This window comes from Pyrgilauda ruficollis, unplaced genomic scaffold (genome assembly GCF_017590135.1).
Source record: "Pyrgilauda ruficollis isolate IOZ18807 unplaced genomic scaffold, ASM1759013v1 scaffold25, whole genome shotgun sequence".
Taxonomy (NCBI): domain Eukaryota; kingdom Metazoa; phylum Chordata; class Aves; order Passeriformes; family Passeridae; genus Pyrgilauda; species Pyrgilauda ruficollis.
Window position 1 is genome coordinate 9,855,956 of NW_024523822.1, and position 24,302 is coordinate 9,880,257.

A 24,302-nucleotide genomic window follows, 5' to 3' on the forward strand; every position below is an offset into this window, starting at 1 on the left:
GGTTCCTGTAAATAGGACAGAGAAGTGAAATTTTTGGAAGTTCCAGATTTACTTGTTGACCACTAGCAGGTTGCCATGTTAAATGACCACTTAGAAGAATTAGTTCTAAGGTGATATACAGAGGAAAATTTAATTGTTGTGTAGCCCAAAGCAGTAAACATGTAATGAGGGACAGGAGGTTCTTGGGTTTCACTTTAACACTATTGAGGAAACATTCTGTCATGTACTATTCCTCTGCCATAGTTATCTATCTACTAAGTGCTTGTCTTCAGGGGATGTTTTGAACTGCAGTGAGTATTTTACTGCCTTTAACAAGGTAGCAACGTGTAAATATATTTCAGGTTATCTTGAACATGAGGACAAACACACTGTGTTGGAACCCTATGGAAGCTTTCATTTTTACTGCAGCAAATGAAGATTACAAGTAAGTGTAACCTTGATTTTTGATAATCCTGGACAGGTTATATTTTTCATCTGTATCTTGGTTATTTATGATCATGCTGAAATAAATTTTTAAAAGACTACTCAGACTCTAAATTTGAATTGCTTTATAACCTAGAGAATTATATACAGATTTTAAGAAATATGAATTGATAGTAGACTGCCTCTCTCTGTGTGTCTCAGTACTTGAGGGGTAAAGAGCAGTGTAATTTAGAATAAATGCAGCTGAACCAATGCAAGTATAACTAGAGATGGGTCCTGGAAAATAAGTACTGTTGGTCCAGTCTGAGGCAATATAAGTGTTTATTTTCTTGCCAGCTCTTGTGAAGCTTGATACATTGTACTGATCAGCTATTTTCATGAGAACATTTCTTAAAAAAAAAAATTTAATCTTTTGTGAGACAGTTCTGGAGACTGCAGTACTTATCCTTTCAATGTCTCAGAGCAGTTTTTTACTTTTGAACAATACTATTCATGTGAACAGCTAATCTGATATTGAAAAAGCTGTCTCTTCAAAACTAGGCCATTGCAAATATGCTCCATATCCTTTTTTCCAGGAAGTCAGTGATCTAACAATAGATCACTGTTTTCTTCTAGAACATAGGAATTTTATCACTTATCTTAAGGCTGTTTTTCTAAGGAAATGGAATCTGGCTCAGACCTTGAAAATGGTGTTAAATTTAATGTGCTGTTTTTCTTGTATTTATGTTATGTTATGGTAAAACTATTAGACATCCTAATCTGTTTGTTTATAAGTTTGGGTTTCTTGTTTATGAATTTGGGTTTTGGCTGGTTTGGTTTTTTTTAATTTTTGTTTTCTTCCTCTGGCTAAACTAAAAACTATAGCTGTTGCTGTCAGGGACAACTGTCCTCTGGCAGCCTAAAGCATTTAGTATGCAAAGGCAAATGCACACATCAATGCATATGCAAGTATTTGCTGATTATATGGAGTAGCAGTTTTGAATAAGATGCTGCATACTTTCTCTTGGGGAATTTAGAAGGAAAAATCAATAATCACCATTATAGTATTCAGTAAGATGTATTTAATTTCAGTTATGCATTCATCTGCAGAAGGGAAGGTGAGAAACCTGTTGAATTAAATTTTTTAACCTGATAGTTCTACTAAATAGTATATCTTAATCAGATTCCAGTAAATGCATTGTCTGTAAAGCACATATGCTTATTTGATGATCTACACAATGATTATGCCTAGCTTCTTTATTCAAAGGGAGTAGAGGTAGGCCTTATCTGAGCTTTAAAGTCCTTAAGAGCAAACCAGCTGTGGTCCAGCAGCTGGGTGTTTACTTTTAACATAATGTTTTTCTATAGATAGTGTGCTCTGCGAACGAGCGTCTCCGTGGGTAAAGACCAAGCTTTCCCTGCGCTCCTAGACTTGCTACACCAAGCTTTCCTTGCACTTGTCTGCCTAAGATAATTAGGCAGTAACAAAGGGTGCCAACCAAATGGAACTTTACAGTAGACTCTGAATTACTAGGAGTTCACAGCATGGGAATATGAAGAAACCTCTCAGAACTGATAGACTTGCTGTAATGATTAAGAGATGCTTTTACAAGTTCAGGGTGCATACGTATATGGGCAGATGGAGTAAAGGAGGCCAGTGTGATACCTGGAGTCTGACCCATGGACAGATAATGAAGTGGAGCTTATCTGTCCTTTGATAGGGAGCAAGAAACCTGATCCAATAACTAAATCCTCTGATTAACAAGCTTCTTTCAAACCCTAAACAATGTAGTTTTCTTTCTTTTCACGTATTATGAGCTGTTTTAAGGAGTTCCCTCTGCAATATGGCTCTGTCCTTTAGTGTGGTTTATGTAAAATGTACTGTTTACTTAGGACTTGTTATGATATTAAGCTGCTGATGTGTTTATTTTAAAGCTTATATACTTTTGATATGCGCTTTCTTGAATCACCCGTGATGGTGCACATGGATCACGTGTCTGCTGTTCTTGATGTGGATTATTCACCCACTGGGAAAGAATTTGTATCTGCCAGCTTTGATAAGTCCATCCGCATTTTTCCTGTAGACAAAGGTCACAGCAGGTGAGTAGTTTTACACCTTTCTCTCTTGCCATCATTCATTCCAGTGACATCCTCCCAAATCCTCAAAATTACTAATTCATTCATTAACATCTTCATTGGGCCATTTGCTTCCTTTGAGTGTTGAAGTCTTATTCTGTCGGTAGCTTGAAACTGACAGGCTGTGTAGTTGGCTTAATTCAGGAGTATGGATGAAGAGTAGAACTACTTAACAAGTAGCAGTATTTCCACAACATGGAATTAAAATTAGACTGGATTACTGTGCCCATGTCATTTGTATTTCACCATGGTGAATCCCGTTGGATTTCCCTGTCGATGCATCTTTAATGTTTTTAGGTTGCTTTCTTCTGTTTCTGTCACCACTTAAGTTGCAGTGTATTACAGCATTGAAGCATTTGGTTTTTAGGGATTGTCTTCATCCTGTGTGGATGATTGCTAAAGGCATTATGTAAAAATAGATTGCTGTGTGAATTCCTGAGGATCAGTTTGGGACCCTTTTGTGATCTGTTTCAGTTCACTTACTGCCTTTTGTTCATATTTTGTTAACCTGACTTTGATTTGTAATACAGTGTTTTGAATACAATTCACATGGAGTTTGTTTTTCATGTAAGGTTTCATAAGTCAGTATATGAAATATTTTGCTGGAGTTCAGATTGAATCTACTGTGTCTCCATTATTTTTTGGTTTTCTTTCAGTTTGATGAAAACTGGAGCAAGTTATCTGATCTTTCTGGTATCATTTGATCTTCATAAACCTGCCTTCATTATTCTTTCTTGTCAGTTCTTCCTGCTTTTTCTTTATTCTTAACTTTATTTTACTTCTGCTTGACTTCCTCTCTCCAGCCTTGTCCTCCCAGAAGGTTGTTACTAAGTCAAGTTCTGGGTGGTTTGAGGGTGCAAATGTTGAAATACTGGTTGGTGAAGGAGTATATTTGTATTATTGATTGATGAAATTGTGCATGCTGTGTAACTGTTTGTGCTCCTATGCTGCATTAAATAATGGGAGGGGCTATTTACATTCCCTCTATATCTAATCTACAGATAGTTTTCGTGTTCTCTTTGTCTTGCAATAATACTTTAAATGTAATTAGGCGGTGCATTTTCTTTGTAGGTTTGGGGTTTTTTTCTGACTTGCATTATTAAACAATGTGGTTAGCAGCTTCTTTGTAGGAATTAATAACATTCACAGAAGTGGTGATATGTAAAGTTAATACACATCACTGAGGAGAAGTTTGCAGACCCCGTAACACAACAGTAAAAGGCTTTATTTCACATTTTAGCAGATTGTTGCCAAGGCCTGTGGAAGGAGTTTTTCTTTGTACACACTTTTCCCCCTTTTGTGTTGTAGCCATAAATCTAGTGAGGAGAAGCTTTACAAATGAAAAACTTTGCCTTATGTAAGCTGATTAGAGTGTTCTGGCACACTTAAAATTTTTTAGAAGCTGGGCTTCTTTAGAATTGCACAGTTGATATTAATCTCATGGAATGGAGAAAGTCTCTAAATAGAAGATCTGATCCTGCTTGGAAAACTGAGAGGGCAGTTAGGAATACCTGTAAATAAGGATCCTGGTGCTATTCTAGTTTTTACTTCTGATGTCCTGCCAATCTGAAAAACTCCTAACTTCAATTGCTTTCTATTTTATTTTAAAATGAAAATTTAAATAGTGAAATTGTTTAGCCCTAAGAAATAAGGTTTTTTATGAAGTTGATTAAATTTAGTAAATGCTTAGTAAACAGAACTGTATTTCTGTTCAAACTTCTAAATGACAAATCCAGGTTATTTGGCCATGTTTCCTCTTTTTCCTGTCCCTGAAAAATTACATTTAATACAGTCACAGGATAGGCAAAGGTTGCAAATTCAAAGTGTGAAAAGGAAAAGGACTTAGTTCCCCAAAGATGGGTGAAGAAAAGCTTTGTTACTGAGTCATGTGATAGAAGGAAAGTAAAACACAGAAATTCTTGTGAAAGTGCAGATGGGCACACGTGTCATTAAACAGTGGAAAACTGATGTGAGTATTAATACTTTCTGATGGTAGTTGTGCTCAGTCTTCCACGTAGTTGTTCTTGTAGAGTTGCTTGCTGGTGAATTAAAAGAGGTGATTAAGCTCATTAAAGCTTATTTATTCTGATGTATTGATTACTTTTCTTTTTCTCACAACCACTTCAGCTCAATCCCACTTTAGTTTTTCCTCACCACTTCAAGGTGTTGCTTACATGTTTCTTTTACATTATTACTTGGGTTTTCCTTGCAAAAATAACTGAGTGGGAGAAAGAGAATAAGCTGTAGTGCATGACTGATGCATCAAAGGAGTGGTTATTGGTAGACAATAAATAGGTCTTACTTTTTCCTTCTTTTCAGAATGCTAATAAATAGCTAAAACTCCCAAAAAATGTATTTAGTCCTTTATTTTTACAGCAGAAATAAAATAATAAATTTTATACACACTTTATGAAAAATAGACAAAAGTTCAACTTAAATATTAGTTTAACTGCAGCATGCAGAAACATTTTTCAACAGCACTTGTTGAGCAGGAGTCTGATCAGCAGAAATTAAAAAAGAAATGGAATCCATTTTTAGGTAAAGGAGGGAAATCACAGTGAAGAGTAGCAAATCCATTGCCGTATCATAAGTGGACAGCTGGGAGATGTTTCCTTGCCTGTTTGGTGTCGGATTCTTTGGCACCTATTTTTCTGCATTCCCATTCTGTAATACAGAATACAGTTCTCAATGTAATACAATTCTCAATGCTTTTACATTGAGAATACAATTCTCAGTGTAAAAGCATATGAATCAAAATTATTTCAAGAAGAGTATACATTTCATACTGTATACCCTTAGCACGTTTTGCAAAAAGAGTTATTATTTAACTCTTTACTATAATTTCTGTGAAAGCACTGGTTTAAAAAGCATGTTATCCTAGGTGGTCCTTTATCAGTCTATCACACTTCCTTTGTATCTCTGTCTATAGAAAGGTAAGATCAGCAGTGTTTAAAAAAGTCAGTTTTTTAAAAAACAACAGCAAGAAAATACAAAAATATTTTGCCTTGAACAGAATGCTTTCTGCTGTTTGAAAGGTAATGGTGAGAAAAGTGATGATAGATCGTTTTAAAATGTTTCTCTTTGCTCTAGGGAGGTTTATCATACCAAACGAATGCAGCACGTCATCACTGTAAAATGGACTTCAGATAACAAATACATTCTGTGTGGCTCAGATGAGATGAATATTCGCCTGTGGAAAGCTAATGCCTCTGAAAAACTGGGAGTGGTAAGAGTTGCATTTTGCTTTTTTTTATCACAAGACGTTTGGGGGTTTTTATTGTTATTACAACCAGTTAGCCTCTTCAATATTTAAAAACTCCTTTATGAAGGGAAGCTGTAAAATTATGGTTTGACATTTGTGTTTAATTTGTAGATTGACATGTGCAGTACAGCTCATTGCATTTACTGCAGCTTATAATAATAAGAAGAGGATGAGATACCTCATTACTGTTACACAAGATGACTTCTTTTGGTCTTGTTTAGTGTTAATCATCAGTTCTGTCTAAACTAGATTTGAATTTTTTACCTGTGTGCTAATGGTTAGAATTCATCCTTTACCACTGGGAAAAAGGTAATAAATTCTGTTTAGCCATACTTAAGTAATTCTATTGCTAATGCCTCTGAAAAACTGGGAGTGGTAAGAGTTGCATTTTGCTTTTTTTTATCACAAGACGTTTGGGGGTTTTTATTGTTATTACAACCAGTTAGCCTCTTCAATATTTAAAAACTCCTTTATGAAGGGAAGCTGTAAAATTATGGTTTGACATTTGTGTTTAATTTGTAGATTGACATGTGCAGTACAGCTCATTGCATTTACTGCAGCTTATAATAATAATTATTATTATATAATAATAATAATTCTTATTATTATTACATCATATATTATTATGAGATACCTCATTACTGTTACACAAGATGACTTCTTTTGGTCTTGTTTAGTGTTAATCATCAGTTCTGTCTAAACTAGATTTGAATTTTTTACCTGTGTGCTAATGGTTAGAATTCATCCTTTACCACTGGGAAAAAGGTAATAAATTCTGTTTAGCCATACTTAAGTAATTCTATTGAAGTTTAGAGTTACTGCTTTTAAAGATTTTGACTGGCATGTGATTAGTTTGTGTTCATTCATGCAGTTTGTTTGTAAAAAAAAAAAAGTATAAAAAAATTATGCTGTGATAAGCATATGCACTGTAAAGTAGACTATTTGCACTGATGTGTAGTTAGACAACGAGATTGTCCCTAACCTGTGTAACTCAGATACCAGCTGGGCAAACTAGGGTGGTATCTGAAGTCTGCTTAATTCAGTGTAAGTCTGTTTGGTCGAGGTGTTCCTGGTGTGAACGATCACCAGCCTCATTAGAGAAATGTAGAAAATACAAATCAGTTATACTTGTTCAAATGTTTGTGTACCGACAAAGCCCAAATGTTCCCTTTCAGTTACCAATTGCATAGATTAATCTGCACAGTTGTGTCAAAGTATTGAGTGACTTTGGAGAATGAATTTGGCACTTTGTGTGCTGGAAGTAATCCCTTTATGTAGCTTTATATTGTTATGGTATTTTGCATGTGCTTACATTGCCTTTTCTGAGCCCATCAGCAGAGCTGTCAAATAATGTCTGGTGGAGTTTCTGCTTGATCTTGTGAAGGGTGGTGGGGAGAGGAAAGGGAAGCTGTGATTTATGGAAGAATGTGATACAGCTGAGGTGCTGGATCTGTTGCATACTAATGTTGAAGACTGCTTGTGATTACCTGAAGCTCCATCAACTTGCATCTGTAGGAGGGAAGTGAAGCAGAGCTGGGAGAGGTGGCAGGTGGAGGGAGTGGAGGAGTACTTAGGGCTACACTGGAAACAGGATAATTCATGGACTGCTGTGCACTCTGAAGCACTGGATGTGGAGTAGCACAGTTAAAACAGCTTGTCTATCTTCAGTCATGACCCACCATAGGTATTGGGAAGTCCTGTTAGTATTCTCAATTTTGCTACTGAGCAGTAGATTAAAAAATCCCACAGCTTTGTGGTCTCTGCAGTAACTGTGATTACAAATTACTGTTTAGGTTGATTTTTTTTTTACTTTAATTTTTTAACAGATACCTTTTTTTTTCTTTTTTTTCTTTTTTCCCCTGCTCTTCTGTATTGATTATTGGTATTTTCCCATGTGGTGCTTTGGTCAAACACTTAAATATCAGTTCCATAGTTGCTAATTTTGGGGATTCCACAAAGCTCATTAAATACTTTATTTTTGGATTTAACGTTTGTGTTGAATTTGTTTAGATAGTGCAGTGTTGGGTAGAAATATTATCTGTGTTCCTTCTGTTATATCCATATGCCCATGGCAACACCCTTTTCACCTAATTTTATTATATTAGCTGAAGCTTTCTCTGTTTGCTCACTATGTTTTTAGCAAGAGATCACGATGTTTCTCTTTAAGATGCTGTTCTGTAACAGAATTATCTGGTATTTTTGACGTGCATCTTTACTCTGAGCCCTTCTTGTGAAGGACAAGTGGGTAACAAGAATGTCACAAATACCTTTTCATGTAGAAGGGTTCCTAATGTTTCCAGATGTGTTCAAAAAGTTCACTGTACTGACTACTAGATGGCATTGGCTCCTTTTCTTATGAAAGAGTAAGGATAATTGACTCTGGGAAGTAATAGGCAAACACAGCTACTCCTATATAGCATAAATATTGCATACCAAGAGGACAACCTAGCTATCGTTTAAGTGTTCAGAACATAGACTGGTAAATGACATTCTGCTGTTTTCTGTAGTCAGTGAAAACTGGCCATGGATGGGCCTAAAAAAAGACACTACTTAGTTGTGACTACTGGCTATTGGATATGGTCTGCATGTTAATACTCCTGTGTTCCTTGACCTGGCAGGAATCCTACACAAAACAGCCTTTGTTCTTTTTCTTTGTGACTACAGCGCTGTTGCTTGATGTGCCCCTTGGAGGCTGCACCCACAATATGGTTCTGCTCTTGTGGGATCATTCCAGTGAAGTTTTTGTAAGGTGTGTAAGGGTGTGTATTTCTGTCACAGCACTTGCGCTGTCGGCTCCCAAGAGAACCAAATCGATAACTATCTATGACACAGGTCAAGGGACATGTGGTCTATTTTTTCCCCCCTGTTTTTTGAGTTGTTCTTGGCGGGATTTTTTTTCTGTGGGGCTGTTTTTTATAGGTTTTTTTTTTTTTTACTGTCAGTAAAAAGTGAAATAAATTAAAATCCTCCCATAATTTATCATCCTATCTTAAAGAAAACACCTCACAACACCAAAAGTCATCTTAAGAGGCAAAACTATTTAGAAATACAGGAAGAACTTAAAAGGGGCATAGAAAAATTGCTCTCACTTCACAGGATAGAGATGAACTTGTGAAGAATTACATTATAATGAGAAAAAAACATTTCACATCCCTGTGTCTTATATGGAAATGTGTTCAAGCATGGTGTTGAAGCTGTGAATTTAGCACGACACAGAATTTGAAGCTGTCTGAAGTAGCTATAGTTATTTAAAATTTTTTTAGAAGCACTATGAAGTTTTATTTTTCAGAGGTTTAGAGAGCAGTTGTAGCTAATAGGACTCAGGAGGCCTCATGGCTTATCACGCTCTTGGATAGATCTTGGGAATGTTGCTTGGATTCAGTGCAAATCCCTGTTTGATCCAGCCAGGTAGTTCCTGTGATTCTTAAGAATGCAACTGTTAATGGCTATTTAGCAGGTTCCACTGATGTTTTTTTAGTATCTGCTTATTTTTTAGAGTGTTGGTGTTCTTATCTTCACAGGCATATGCTTGCTTATTTTATAAGTGTCCAGTCATTCCACAGTCTGTGGCTATTTTTTGAATGTTTTGAATATTCAAAGCTGAACATTCAGTAATTCTGTCAGAAGTGTCAAAATATGTCTTAAATGCTTAGTTGCTTGGTCTGCTGTTTTTCTTTGCTGAGAAGATTTGATTGAATGACTCATCCAAAGGTCACTGTATTTCTGATATAATGCTAAAATCTTGCAATACATTGTATTTTAAGATGGATATTTTTTGTGCTGGGGGTGGGTAGAAATCAACATCCCGAAAGAGAAAGAAAAATAGTAATCAAATTTTTTTTTTTCCTTTTTCGAGTACTTAGTTGTTTTTTCACATTGCTGAGTTCAAAGGAAGTTATAGTGAATATATGATACTCATGTTGTAGCTGGTGAACATTTATCCACTTGGAAAGTTGTACTTTCTGAGCTGTTCCCTAGCAGTCATCAGTTCTGACATGCATGTTTCTTTTGGGTTTTAATGTATTTGGCACTGCACTCATTATTCAAAATCAGTGAAACATGAAAGAAAGAGGGAAAGTTTCTGGAGGAGCCAGAGGCATCTTGTGTCTCTACTCCACCGACAATTAAGTCTGCACAGGTTTTACATAGGGGTAACAAAACCCAAATATCTGTGTTGGAGCTACTGCAGAGGTTGCTTCAAAATAATTTTCTACATTTAGCTTTTAATAAATTTTCATTAATTGAGTAATATGTATTATTAAATAGGATGTAACAGGTGTTATTTTTAAAGCAATGAACATCTATCTCTGCATGCCCAGAAGCAAAAGACTCAGTTAAGACTTGAGAAACTCTAGACTGTTCAAATACATAAAATATGGCTTGTTAAGTATGTTTGTTGCTTTTTTTACCTGTGCTTTTGAAGAAGTTTGGGGTTTATGAAAAGATATTGATTTTGACTTTTGAGGAGGAAAATAAAGCCTGGTCTGAGTGGAAAGGCTGAAAAAGCAGCAGTCATATAGTGGATTTCAGTTAATAGTACAATTAATGTAATTGATAGAAAGGGATAGACTAGGTTTTTCTGAATTGTACTGAAAGTAATGAACCATCAGTAAAACTTGTAAAAGCTGTATTGCTCTTCAGTCTACTGCCACATTAAAAAAGAAGCTATAACTTCACTTCTTAGAGTGTGAATTCTTAGTAACTTTACTTCTGTGAGTAACGGCTGCAAAATTTTGTCTGTTACTTTTATGAATTAGAACCGAGCAGTGGGTTAGGATGCTTAGAATTTTAGTGAAACTACTGATGAGTGAGTGGACAGTAGTGGAGCCTAGGTTTACTGCTTTCTTAAAAAATGTAGAAATACCAGATTTTGAGTATGGGCTAGTAGAGAGAGGGGAAAGTGCTGTTAGAAATCTTGTTTTTGATCTAGCAAAGTGCATTAGCAGGAGCACGTCAAAACTGTCTTAAGCAATTGTTTATCCTTTCAGTCTGTTTCTAGTATGTGGTTCCATTGTCTGAGATAATGCTGATAACAAGCAGTACCAGATCCTGTGGGTCATGGCATTCTTTTCATAGTGATTTTCAGCTTGTGATTCAGTGCACCTGCAACTTCAGCCCTGTAGCTATGATTTTATTACCTTATATGTATATCTACATTGCCCTACATTACCTTTCTGGTTTTTTGCTTTTGTCATCCGTTTAGATGTAAAGAGATCAAAATTTTTGGTCCAGGAAAGAATGAATAATGAACTTCATGGCTATAAATTTAGAAGATGCTTTCAGCAGAGCAATAGAAAAACAAATAAAGACAAGCTATGGTCTAGAAAATTGCTGGGATATATCTGGATTCTAAAAATATATTGCATCTGTGCTCTTGCCTGCCCTAACGTAGAAGGGCAACCTGAAGAGGACAGATAAACATTCATTTCATATTCTCATGCTGAAGTACAGAAGTCTTAATAGTGTGGAGTTTTAAATACAGCCCTCTTGAAGAGAAGAATCTTTTAAGGGTGGTTTTAGCTTCTAATCAGGGCTCTGCAAAAATGCTTACTTTCCTTCTGCTTAGATGGAAAAATAAGCAGTCTGTGTCATCAGGAGGGAGAAGAGGCATGGGCAGTTTACTCGAGGAGGCATTTTCCTATTGGTGACAACTTGGTTGCATTTAAAGAGTTCTTTTTCCCCTTTTTTCACCCTCAGTATTTGCTGTGAAGTCCTCCTGTGTAAGTGACACAAATCAGCTATGTTTCTGCCAATAATCTTCATTTTCCTCATGTAAGAAAGAAATTGCACATTTATTGTTTGAACATACGAAAAAACAGTTACATGTCACCTTTAAGCATGTCTTCCCCTCATGATGTCACATAAATCCTAATCTATTACATATATTAAATTGGAGAGTGTTCTAGTCCCTATAAATGAGATCTCTAATCAAGCAAATCGTGCTGTGCATCTTCTCCAGCCCAAAACAGAAAGGGAAGTAACACTGTTCTCTTGGGCTGTTCACATTGACCTTTGTAAAATGACTTGCAAGAGAGAGGTAAAATTCAGTGTTTTACTGCTATGTGCCTTCTTAGCTATCTGCTACCTCTCATGAAGGAAACTTGTCATTACTGCAAAATTTTCTTTTCCCATGGTGTGGATGAGGGTGCACTTAGCACAGCCAGGTGTATTGGCCACTGGCATCTGGTAGTTGGGTTGAAAGTCACCATGTGTCCCTTTCTCTGTACCACATTACCCATAAAAATGGAGTCAGGCTCCACCACCTCTTAATCTATGTTATTTTTTAAAATAAGATGTCCTGGTTGTGTCTTTAATTTACAGATTCACCTCTTGTCTGTAGAATCATCAAGGTTATACTAAATCAGCAGCAATTTGCTCTTCTAAAATTAAAGGAAAATCATTGCATTTAATTAAAATAAAGCTCTTTAATTTGGATTATGGTTGCAGTTTTCTGCAAAGTGGGAACACCTGGGATTTACTGAGAGTGAACCAGCTATTCACAGGCTGGCTCACAAGAAGGAATTTCAGTGAAAGGGGGAGGGTAGCTTTAGTGGGCTAAGACTGTAAAATATACTCAATTTCAATTTCAGAGTCCACAATGAATGTAAGTAAAGCAGAAGCATGTGGATTTTATGAGCAAGAGGGTGTGGAGAAACAGGTTAAGAGCATCATGTATCTTTGTCTGAATAAGAATTTTTTGAGCCATGAGGAACTCTGTATCTGATACCTGGTTTCTTTATTGTCCCAAATCTGAAGCTCCTTTGGGGTAATTTTTATCAATACTTGTTTTCAGACCATTTATGGTATTCTGGACCAAAATCATCTGAGTGCGATATTTATTTATTTGGAATTCATGAGAAATTCTACCAGAATTCACACACAAAAGTGATCTCCATAGTGGAGAATAAATAGCCAATTGCTGATTTCAAGGGGAGGGAAATAGGTGTTTCATTACATTGTAAGTGAAATTTCCAACTGTGTGTGTAATAAAATTGTTGATTTTGTTACTGCCTTTTTTTTTGGTTAGCATCAGTTTCTGTCTTTTCTTGAAAGTGAGAAGTTAGTGACACTGAGTCATTTGCAAAGCTGAATAAACAGAAGTTGCCTGAACTATTGTTTTACAGGTGGAGATAGTGTGATATAAATGTGAGATGGCAAATGTCTAGTGCCGTGGTTTAATTGAAAATATGAAGGGTTTTTAAGATGTCTGAAATATTGGAATTACAGAGTTTGGGCAGGACGTTAGGAAAAAGAGGATGGGATTAAAATCATATAAATATAAAATCTGCTAGTATAAATTTGATATGAAAACTCACTAGGCTGAAATTCCCAAAGATCCAAGTAAATCCACAATACATAGAGATTGCTCTTCCTCACAAAGCAATGCATGCTTTAAACAAAACCACAGGAAACACATTTTTTTCTTTTTGATAAATAAACATTAGGACCAAAGGAAAAAAGCCGTGTTGAAAAAAAAAATTTCTGTGGATTGGCTGTCAGGAGTAGGTTTTTCTTACTTATGGTGTTGTTGGTGGACAGAATTTTAAACATTAATTAAAAATTAGTCTTTTATGGCAATACCAGCTCTCCTGTATTTCATATGATTGTGATACTAAGACTTTTCTGCTGCCTGATGAAAGTTGGAACTCTCTGTGTGCCATTTAGTCAAGCTGATACTTGAAATCTGATCCATGCTTTGTGCTTCCCAAGGGATCAGGGTACTGGGTAAGATTCTGTAAAGCTGTTCATGAAGACAGTTCCTCTGCAGCATTTGTAATTACACTGGCTAGTGATTAAAATGCCTGAAAATTTTTGGTTTACAGGGAAAGTTGGTCCTCACCCGAGGTTAGGAAAGACTAATCAAAGAGTGTTTACTGTCAGCTATTTGTGTTGTCATTTGTCACTCTACAGCACATTAAAATCTGATTCTCGAGAATTAAATTTGGTTACTTCACTCAGCTTTAAAATGATAATGTTTTGTGCTTGAGCATTGGGGTATTGTTGGAATTTTAGGTTTTTTAATACTTACCTACCCGTACTCTGAAGGAATGTACTAGAAATAAGCCATTTGAATGAAAAGTAAAAATTTTGTTTTGTAGAGCAGATTGACAGTTAAATCCCTGTTCCTTTATAACGTGCTTGTCTGTGTTATTTTCCCTGTAGCTTGCACCCCGAGAGAAGGCAGCTATGAATTACAATCAGAAGCTGAAGGAGAAGTTCCAGTTTCACCCCCAGATCCGGCGCATAGCTCAGCACCGACACTTGCCCAAGAGCATTTATTGCCAGATCAAGGAGCAGCGCATCATGAGGGAGGCTCGGCGGCGCAAGTGCGTGTTCCTCTTTGTCTCTACTTTCTCTTCCTCTGAACAAAACCCATCCCTGCAGTGCTGCTGTGGCAGTGGCCTGTGGGAGTGGTAGAGCTCCTCTGAGCACCTAAATGAGGGATCATGAGCTACTGGATTGATTGTAAGGATAACGCAGATGAGTGCCAGTGGCAGAGAGGGCTGGCTGCTTCCCAAAAGTACAGTGAAGACATGGCAACAGATGCCGTGTTGGAAGGAGCCACAGTGCTGAGTTAAGCATGGCATGATGCTCCATTGCAGTGGAAATAGGATGGGCTGTTATGGGGTGTGTGGAGGGTTGTTTGGTTTTTTGTGGGTTTGTGGTTTTGGTTTTCTTGATAATGCCAGATTCCAGGATGAATGTTTTATGCCACCTGGATCATTGCCATATTGGAATTTCTAGGAGTAGAAGGTGGCATACTTTGCTGTAGCCATTGAATTAACAGTAAAGTGGTGGGTTGTAGTCATCTTTATTAGCTAAAACCTCCTCAAACTTGAGTAGCTGATTGTGTTGACATGAAAACCAAGCTGAGCTCCCAAGGAAAGGCTCATTTGAAACCTTTCTAAATTAGCCAACTTTAAAGTTACTTTCAAAAGGGATGGTCCTTCTTCCCAAAGGAGTATGTGGCTTTTGGTTATTAGAAACAGCAATTCTTAACTTTTTTGGCTTTCTTTGTAGGATAACTTCGTTAGTAGCTTGAGGAGGAAGGCAGTATTTCTTAAACATTTGTGCTGACTACTGAGTTTCATTTTTCTGTTTTGTTTCTAGGGAACTGAATCGTCGTAAGCACAGCAAGCCAGGATCTGTGCCATTGGTGCCAGAGAGGAAGAAGCATATTGTGGCAGTAGTGAAATAATTGTTTTCACGTGTACAAAATGCCACAATGAAAGAAAAACGTCACTATTAAAAGAATACACTGTACAAAATTGGATGGACTTTGGTAAGACAGCATGTGGTTCCAGAAACAAGACTTCTCTTCCAAGTTTGTGCATCCTCTGACTTCTCAAGCCATCATCTGTTTTGAGTAGTTATGAGAATTTCCCCTGTAATGTTTTTTTGCCATTTGTCTGATGGTACTGGCCCAACACTGCATATTGCCGTGGAGTTTGACCCTTTTGATACAAGCAGATAACTTGGTGGAGAATATCTGTAATTCCAGTTCTGTTCCTTGGTACTGTTAATAACAAAAAATTATAAAATAGGTTAATACTTGTCAAAGCAAAAAAAACTGCTCCATACGGAGTTACAAAAATTGTCCTTATATGCTGTCCTTTTTAAAATTTTTTATTTAAACAAATTTAATAAAGTGACCTTAAGCAATGGACTAGATTTTGATTATTTCGACTGATTATTCCAAATGTCTGCATTATACTTCTTACAGTACAATGTATTATTTTTCTTTTATCCAGAAAAAAATTCAACAGGATTTTCAGACATCTGTAAACATTTATAATTTTGCTCTGTCTTTTTAACTATTGTTATATAAGCTGACCAAACTTCAGACTGTTAAGTTGCTAATATTGATAATTACTTAGTTGAATAATTTTTTCTCTTTAAAACTTGCAAAATCTGGATGAAAAAATTACATAAATTTTATAAAGCACAGAAACTCTTTTTGATATTTATTATAAGCTTTCTATTTTACATTTATAGAAGAAAAATGCAAGTTTCACACTTTACAAGGTGTCTGTATCCGTAAGTTCCTTTACAGTTTGCCTGGGAAACACTGTTTTTCTTCCCGTGCAATAAACAGGCTTTTACTGAAATTACCAAGGTGATGAGAAAACTCTGCTGGAATTAAACAAAGCTGTCTAGACTGAAGAGAGATATGAGATATGTAATAACTATAATGTTGCTTAACATCATCTGTACAAAAACCTCTTTTTAAGTCTTAACACAACATTGTGTAACGACACTCCTCTTGTCCTGAGCTTATGCACCAAAAAAAAAAAAAAAAAAAGATGAGCTCAATTAGAGTAAACTTAATACTTTTTTTTTTTTTTTTTATTCTGGAAATTGAGCACTTTGAGCACTTGCCTTCATATAGTATCCTGTTTAATGTTTCTGCTGACACTAATCCATATGCATTTCTGGTTCTTACTCTTTAACTTGTCTCTTGCAGTACTGTTTGGGCAAGATTCCTGAATCATCATGGCAAAATTATGGCTCTTTGGTGATAAGAGGCCATAATGTATCTTTTACTCTCTGGATCACTTACCTTTATGGGGTGATGCAGGAAGAGAAGCAGATCTGAAGAGCTATAAGTAGGATGATGAGAAGAAGTGGAACAGATCAGGAAATAGGCTGCTGCTGGCTGTGTGCCTGTTGTACTAATACAGTGCACTCTGTGCCAAATACAGTTTATTTTCTTCCTGAAATACTGAAAAATTTGAGGGAGAATATGCAGTTCAAAATGTGGCTTGTGACACAGCTGTAGTCAAGTCTTGCACGATTTGCAAAACCAGACTAATCTCCTGAAATGTGATTAAAAATTTTCAGCCTTGTCAGTTTTGCGTGAGTTGAAGCTGTTGATTATTGATTTGTTGAGTCATGGTAACCTCTGGTGTGAACAAGCCCTGCTGCTTGGAATTTATTAGCTTTGCTGCAGAACTCTGAATGTAAAGAGAGTTTTCAGCTGTGAAGTTGGTTAGGTTGTCGTGTGGCATTGGTGTGGAGCAGTGGGTGTGAGCCATGTCCAAAGGATCTTCTCATGTTCTAACACCTTTGTGAACTGTTGCTTTCAGAGAGAATTCAAGTGGTGCAACTGAAAGGATCAGGATTGGCTAAAAATTGCTAGAAAGATTGTAACTGTGCTGAAAAAAGGAATTTTAATGTTAGGAGAGTACCCAGTCTGTGCATTCGGTTGTGAATTCCTTCTCCAAAATCTGTGGATGTAGTTTTACACAGAGATTTGTCTTGGCATCAAGTGGGGCACCTCTTATCATTCCAGGAAAAAGTCTGTTTTTCAAAGTCAAGTCTTGGTGTGACTTCTAGAAACATGCTAGTTGTAAAATCAGTGTAAGTCTGAGCTGGGGCTTTCTGCTTGTAAATCAGTTATTTGGAATTTTGCAGGTGGTGGTTGCAGTCTGTCAGGTCAGAGGATCCCTGGCCATGGATTTGTATGCTGTTGGGCTAGCTGCTGTTGATTTATCCCTTTTGGAAACCTTTACAGTTTGTCTCTGGTGCTTTTTGTGGTCATCCACCTGAAGTACATAATGCCACAACACTCAAAAACATTTATTTAAATGCAGTAGTTGCCAGGTGGTAGCTGTGCTTGCAAGAAGTGCTCCTCTAAGTCTGTTACAGGCCATTGCTGAAATGGTTTAGAAATTAAAATAAAGGAGCTGGAGCCCTTAATCAGTTTTTATTTGGCTGGGGTTTTTATTATTTTTTCCCCCTCAGTGATTTGAGGGGTGTAATCAGACCTCATCTTAATTACCTTAATGGAACTACCTAGATTTATCAAAATGATTATATGTAAAAAGACTATGGATACATGAATCTGCATGTATGTGTACCCAAGTGTATGCAAAATAAAATCCTTAGTACCCCATAAAATACTGAAAATCGAAGGAAACTGGTAATGTTTCCTTTCAAGATTTTGGTATTGTTGGTTAAAGAAAAAAAGGGAAGATGACAGATTATTTTCTAACCCAATGCATTGCCTACAGACCTGCTGATTAAAAAAACCCGCAAACTTCCGTGTATGTTCTTTCTTTGGGAAGATACCTAAGGAGTGGTTTGAAAGAAAAATAATGTCTTTATTGCATAAATACTTAGAACAGTATTCATAGCCTTGGTGAATTTAGCTGTTTCATGATACAGCAGCTATGGAGTCATCAATGTTTTATTTCTGTTTTATCATAGTCAAACTATATAATGAAACAGATATTTGAATAAAGTAATTTCTTTTTACTCTTCCTATGTTACAGATACCTAAAACAAACTAAATGACCACTCAGATATGTGGAAATATATAAACCTTGTAGACCAACTGAAAATTTCAACCAGAGGGTTTTTTGCCAGTGTCTGTGTACCCTTCTTCACTTTGCTCATGATGGAGGATACCCTGGCTTTTGGGATGAGGACTTTTTTTAGTTTCCCCTCCCAAGCCAAAGGATCCCAGGCTGCTGTGATCCCTGTATCATCAAGCTTGTAACAATACAAAACAATACCTGTGTGCACACCTACACACAATACAAACAATAATCACTGCCAGCCACAAACCCCAGGGGCAGAGTGCAGTGCCTGTATTGGCACCTGTGTAAACAGAGGCTGGGCTGGGTATTGCTGCTCCTCCCTCTTCCTTCTCCCGCTGGCCAGGCTGAGCCTCACCTGTGGCTGTGCACACAGCGGCAGTGGGGCTCTGGGAGCCCCTCCAGGAGTGCCTGGCATGTTTCCCCTTTGCAGGCCCCTGGACTTTCAGGTGCCTTGGCCATGTGGTGCTGCTCCAGTGGATCACACTCCTCTTGTCCTGCTTGTGGGCTAGTCTCACTTGAGGTTTGCTAGCCTTGACAGGTACATGCACACAAGACTGGTTAGGGTGCAACAGTAATATGGGATGGACTGCAGCAGTGCAGTGTAATTGGTAAGCTGTCTACATGGGACTGGTCCCCTTTATCCTCTTTGTCCTTGGTTTTCCTGTGCCTCTTTCTCTCCAGTCTACTTTAGTCACTCCTTTTACACACTTTTCATGGTTACCTTAAACATCCCAGAGGAAGTTTGGCACACTGCTGCAATCCACTAAAAAAATAATCCTCTAATAAATTTTACCCATTCCCTAAGTTCTTATTCCTCTGAAGTCTTATAATCTTTAGGTAATCCCTCAGTTTGTCAGGTTTTCTAGGGAGTTTCCTGCACTTGTTTAGTGGGTTTTGCACTAAGCAGTCATATCTGTCGTTCCCCTTCCTTGTTTTTTGGATTGGTGAGTCTTTGCACTTGATTTTTGCTAATTGTTCTGATCCTTGCCATGGCTTTGTGTTTAATTGGTAACCTTCAGTCAGGTAACATGCTCTGTTATATGGAAGTATCTCTGCATCTTTCCCAGTGACTGGACCAAGAATGTGGTGGAGGCAGTAGATTTCATCTTGCTTAACCTTAGATGTCTACAGTGCAGGCCCAGTGCACAGCTTTGCATACCCCATCTGTACTTGCTGGGGCTAAATATTTATTTCAGGAAGTGTTTATCCCATGCTTCAGACATTTATATTTTAGTTAAAACTTTATTTTTATACTTGATATTATGATATGAAATATGACTAGTTAACTTACGACTGTCTGTCTAGGTTTGGACAGAATTGCACACAGAGGCAATGAGGTTTAAGATGAGCAAAACCAGTGACAAGCGAATACCTTGTGCCCCTTCTGTAATTCTGCACCTAAAAGTCTAAAAATGTTTGAAGAGGGATGAATGAGGTTTTGTACCTGAAGACAAATTTCTATGTATAATGGTTTGTGGGAAACAAGCTCAGTGTTAAAGTAGAGAAAGATGGAAAGGTGTTTGAAGAAGAGGGACTTTAATTGGAAAGAAAAGACTGTGATGTGCTCGCCCAAGACTTCTGGGGCTTTAGAAGGTATGTGAAGAATTCTAGCACAAAATCAAAGATCACAGTTCAAATACCACCAACTAAAAACTGCTGAAAGTGTAATGGCTTACTATATTAAATGAAAAAAATACACACTTCCTCTCAGTTGAAGATCGTGTACTTTATACACAGTTTGAAACAACCTTAAGGACTTATTTTCAAAGGTAGTGAGTAATTACTGTTAGACTAACTTAAGGCAGAGCTGATGTTTTCCAGTGCCTTCAAAGTTTGATCTATTATCTCTGAAGTTTCTAGAATATAAAGTGGAATGCCTTGAGATTAATTTTTTTAATATTAATGAATATTAGAATACTTAATGATTTCATTTTGTCCAGGGCTGGAGCAGTTTCAGCAGATACAAAAAATGTGAGCTTATAGCATGTTGCATCACGTCTACTTTTATGGCTTGTGTGAGCAAAACCAAAGATCTTTCAGTAGACAAAAGAGCATTGCTGATTATTAAGAAGATAAATGGATGGAGATGGTATTTTGTCTGTCATTGTAAAAATGTGATTAAAAAACATAATATGATAGAAACCCACAGATTTAATATAGATTCAGTAGACATATTGTGTTCATGTATTTATTACAATACTGACATCCAAGCCTCTAACTTGTATTCAGTCAGAGTGGAATTATTTGAAGAGGTGGCTTTTTTCCTAAGAGCCTTATTGTAGAATATGTAGTATTGTATTATTTCAGCAACCTGAAAAATGCCAATTATTTACAAAACAGTATATGAAAGCTGTGGTGGCATAAGGTACAAGTGGGCTGTGGGGTGTAGCAAGGCATAGGGGATCTGTTACACCTGCTAAGAGAGGCCACTGCATCAAACAACTGCCTGAAACCACTCCACCATTCATGACAGAGCCAAGCCTTATCAACAGCTGCAGAGTCCCACTCTGGGCACTCCTGCTTTTGCTATCTGGGGCAAACATCCCTGGGTAGCTAAGCAGCAGCATTCGTCATTACTCATTTCCCTTTCACTCAGTGCTGTGAGAACAGCTGTCTGCTGTTTTTCTGCACTTTGAGATCTAGGGTAGAGATCGAACAGTACCTGAGGATGAAATCACTTCTTCCTATTTGTAAAACTGTTTTGATCTGAGGATTCCAGATTTTCCAGCATTATGGTTTTCTTTATCTTCTGTTTTTGTTCTCTTCACATCCCTGCTTCCCAAAATAACACTTCAGAAATTCTTGCTTTCTCTGTGGTCATCATTGACTTGGCTGAATGACTTAGGTTTTGCTAATCAGAAAATAGAAATATTTCTTGAGGTTATTTCTACTGTATAATATCTGGGGCAATATTACCCCTGATCCCTCCAAAAATGAGGATAGTTTTGCTTTGAAAGACCTATGGTTGCTTTAATCATTTGCAGATGCCTGTGAGTCTACACTATGGTGTGCACAGTATTTGGGATGCATTAAGGGAAATGAAACCTGGACTCAAAAATTCATGGAGGATGAGAAGCCAGGAGAGCCAAAGGGGAAAGATTATTACCAGAATATAATTGCAAACTGACCAAAGGGGTGCAGTTTGGCATGGCAGGAGATGGGGGAGCTATAAGGCACAGATGAAAAAGAAAGGGTTATGTCAGCAGTTTTCTTGCTCAGTTTGAGTGAAGAATAAAGGGAAAATTCAATCCCTCTTATGCTATAAGAATGTAAGGTGAAATATCAAAAATGCCTATTTTTTTTCCCTTCACAAATGGGATAATCCAGCATTTAAGTCTGAAGGCAAAAGAATCATTGGCTCAGCTGGGTATCTAAAGGTATCATATTTATAGACCAGTTATTTCAGGAATAGAGCCTGTGTTCTTTTGCATCACTTAAGGCAAAATATAACCTTGGCAAACAAAACCACTGGCAATATTTGCAGTTGCATCATTCTCAAGTGAGTATTTCACATCAGAAAACGTTAGGACATTCATGATAAGCTGCTGTTTTTACATAATCCTATCAGTTATGGCTGTCCAGTAGCTGAGGTCCAATATCTCAAACAGAAAATGTTCACAATCACAAGTTAAAGCAGCATGGGATAGGTAACTGGATTATGACACTGATGTCAAACTGTGAAATAAACTTAATTCAGTAATTGGGTGTCTAAATGTGATTTAAAACTCAGGTTTAGTCAGAAGAGGGGTTTTTTTCCACTCCAGGAATAAAGGAATAAAACCAGAAATCTGGCTTAGTGACAATTCCTTAAATTATGGACAATGTGTAGTAATTTGCTTCAAAAGACAAATACCTTTGTGTTTTGTGCCTTACTCTGTGGAGAATCTTTTGTGTGAACAGCCCTAGACAGAGATTTTGACAGAGCTCTGTATGTTGAAGAAATGTCATAGTGAATTTTGGACAGAGCCAAAATTCAAAGGGATGGTCACACTAAAGCATGCAGTCACAGTAGCAGACACGGAAAAATGTGGCAGAACAGATCAGAACTAAATTCTCAAAAAATCTATTAAAATGAGTTTCGTTAAAATGTTTAGTAACCAAAGATTTTATTCATAAGATGGGAAAAGCTAAAATAGGATGCAGTAGATTGCTAAACTAACTAGTTACATATTTCAGTGAGAGAAATGAAGGAAGAAACTGCAAATCTGTCAGGTTCTCATTTTATCTGTCTTAATTCAACCTACTTTTCATATCACCAGAAGTATAAGACTGCCTTGAGGAAGTACTATCAGAAGCCAATGCCATCACAGTTTCCCAAATTTTCTTGCAAAACTGCTGCTTTAGTGAATACTGTGCTGAAAATGTCTCTCTGGTTTTCTTGTGTTTGGGGATGCCAAAGGTCAGGTGTTTTGAGCCACAGTGTCCAGTCCAAGATCAGGGCCTGCTTTATTCTGTGCAACTGTTTCTGAGTAGCCAAGGGGAATACCAATGCTGACAGCAGTTTTCCATCTGTTCCTTCCTGACCTGCAGATATATGTTTAATGCATAGCTACAAAAGACTCTCAGCTTGTCATGGAGGGCGTTAGATTTCCCTGCTGGAGGCCGGCCATGGCAAAGCAAAGCTTTCCACTTGAGTCATTTGCTCACACTTGAAATTGTGCAAAAGTTGCTGTTTTAGTGAGGTAATGATACTTTAGACTTCGCTCTTATGGAGCAATGCAATTCTCTGAGGTCACACTGGTTTTTATCACCTTTGTTTATTGACTTTCTGACTTCAGGACATTTTATTCAGTTCTGACAGTTCTTAAGCAGCATGTTTTTTATCAATGTCTCCAGGAAGCAGATACCATCAGCAATGTCCAGACCTACATGTGCGTGACCTGACCACAGAATTTCACTGTCTTGAAGATGTGTTACCTCCAAATACAGTAAATTCAGTATTAACTTCAAGCCAGTCAGTTAGAGATCTTGGTCCATCAATCTGGTGTCCTAATGAAAACCATAACATTTTCTGGGTATTGTACAGATTCACTAAAAAAATTCAGAGATCCTCTTGAAAGTTTTCTGAAAGTCAGTATCAAGGACCACAGTATAGGTATATTTGGTATGTGCCCTGTGTCCCACTGTGCACTGGTTGTTCAGTGACAGAGCACAGCCTGAAAATACAGTCAGTGCAAGAGCAGCTGCCAGAGGTAATCTGCTATTCTTAAGGTACCTCAAGATACAGTGATGTTACAAATCCAATTCAGTGTAAGTATGTAGAATAATTTTCTGGAGAGGACTGTGATGTGTCTATGTCAGTGTCACAGTCACTAAAATTGTCTTTCAGGTAGTTTTGTAGGTTTTTCTTCTACTTTCTTCTAAAGTGGATCCATTCTCTTGTGCTCAGTTCAAGATTTAGAGCATCATTTTGTGATTCTTTTTGCTGCCTTTGAGCAGATCTGATCTGTTTTATCCTATATTGTGGCATGCCTTCCAGTTCTTCACTTTTAAGCTATTTTTGTATTAATGCAAAATTATTTTCTCACAGTTATTGTCTTATTTAAATTAGCCAAATAGATTATTTTTCGATTTATAGGACAGTTTCAGTATGAAGTTGAAGTCTCCTCCTTAATTTGGGGTAGGGTTTCTTTTATGGTAGTGGTATTTCCTCCTTTGTTTTTTATTAGTTAATTCTAGCTATTATAAAAATCAGGAGCCCCCTTTTTGCTGTCTGCCAGTGTGATTGTCTTTTCTTCATAAACATTTATTCCCTTTTTCCATTTTAATGGGATTTTGTCCTGGCCATTTGGGAAGTTCTGCTTTGCTGGTCCCTTTCTGACACTGCCATTACACAGCATTACAGTGACCGAGCCCTCCTATTTTTATTGAAAAATACCAGAGAAGTCTTAGTTCTATTAACATATTTTGCTGAAGATACTCAAGTTTTGTTTTTGTAAAACCTGAAAATTATGCCTTTCAGTGAAAAAATTGCTTTTTAAAGAACTACATTTAAACAACATATATTTGAGTGGCTATTTTTTGTTCACTTCTGTAAGTATTTTATTTAAATTTATTTTCCACAATGGCAATATATATGTCACACTCACTGTTGGCACCTAAAACTTATGTGCCCAAACATTCAGAGGAACAAATGAGTATAAGTTAAAACCATGCTGTGCCCATATTTTATTATCACC

At 37.0% G+C, this 24,302-nt stretch overlaps 1 protein-coding gene across 1 annotated transcript in view; it reads left to right on the plus strand.

The window, feature by feature from the left end:
• The window catches only part of DCAF13 (DDB1 and CUL4 associated factor 13), a 26,980-nt gene extending 11,513 nt beyond the window's left edge, over positions 1 to 15,467 (plus strand). Inside the window, exons 7-11 of the mRNA XM_041470597.1 lie at positions 342 to 424; positions 2,338 to 2,502; positions 5,629 to 5,764; positions 13,964 to 14,127; positions 14,912 to 15,467. Coding sequence (XP_041326531.1) covers positions 342 to 424; positions 2,338 to 2,502; positions 5,629 to 5,764; positions 13,964 to 14,127; positions 14,912 to 14,999 — 636 coding nt within the window. The 3' untranslated portion in view covers positions 15,000 to 15,467. The remainder of the gene's footprint in view (positions 1 to 341; positions 425 to 2,337; positions 2,503 to 5,628; positions 5,765 to 13,963; positions 14,128 to 14,911) is intronic.
• The last annotated feature ends 8,835 nt before the right edge of the window (positions 15,468 to 24,302 follow it).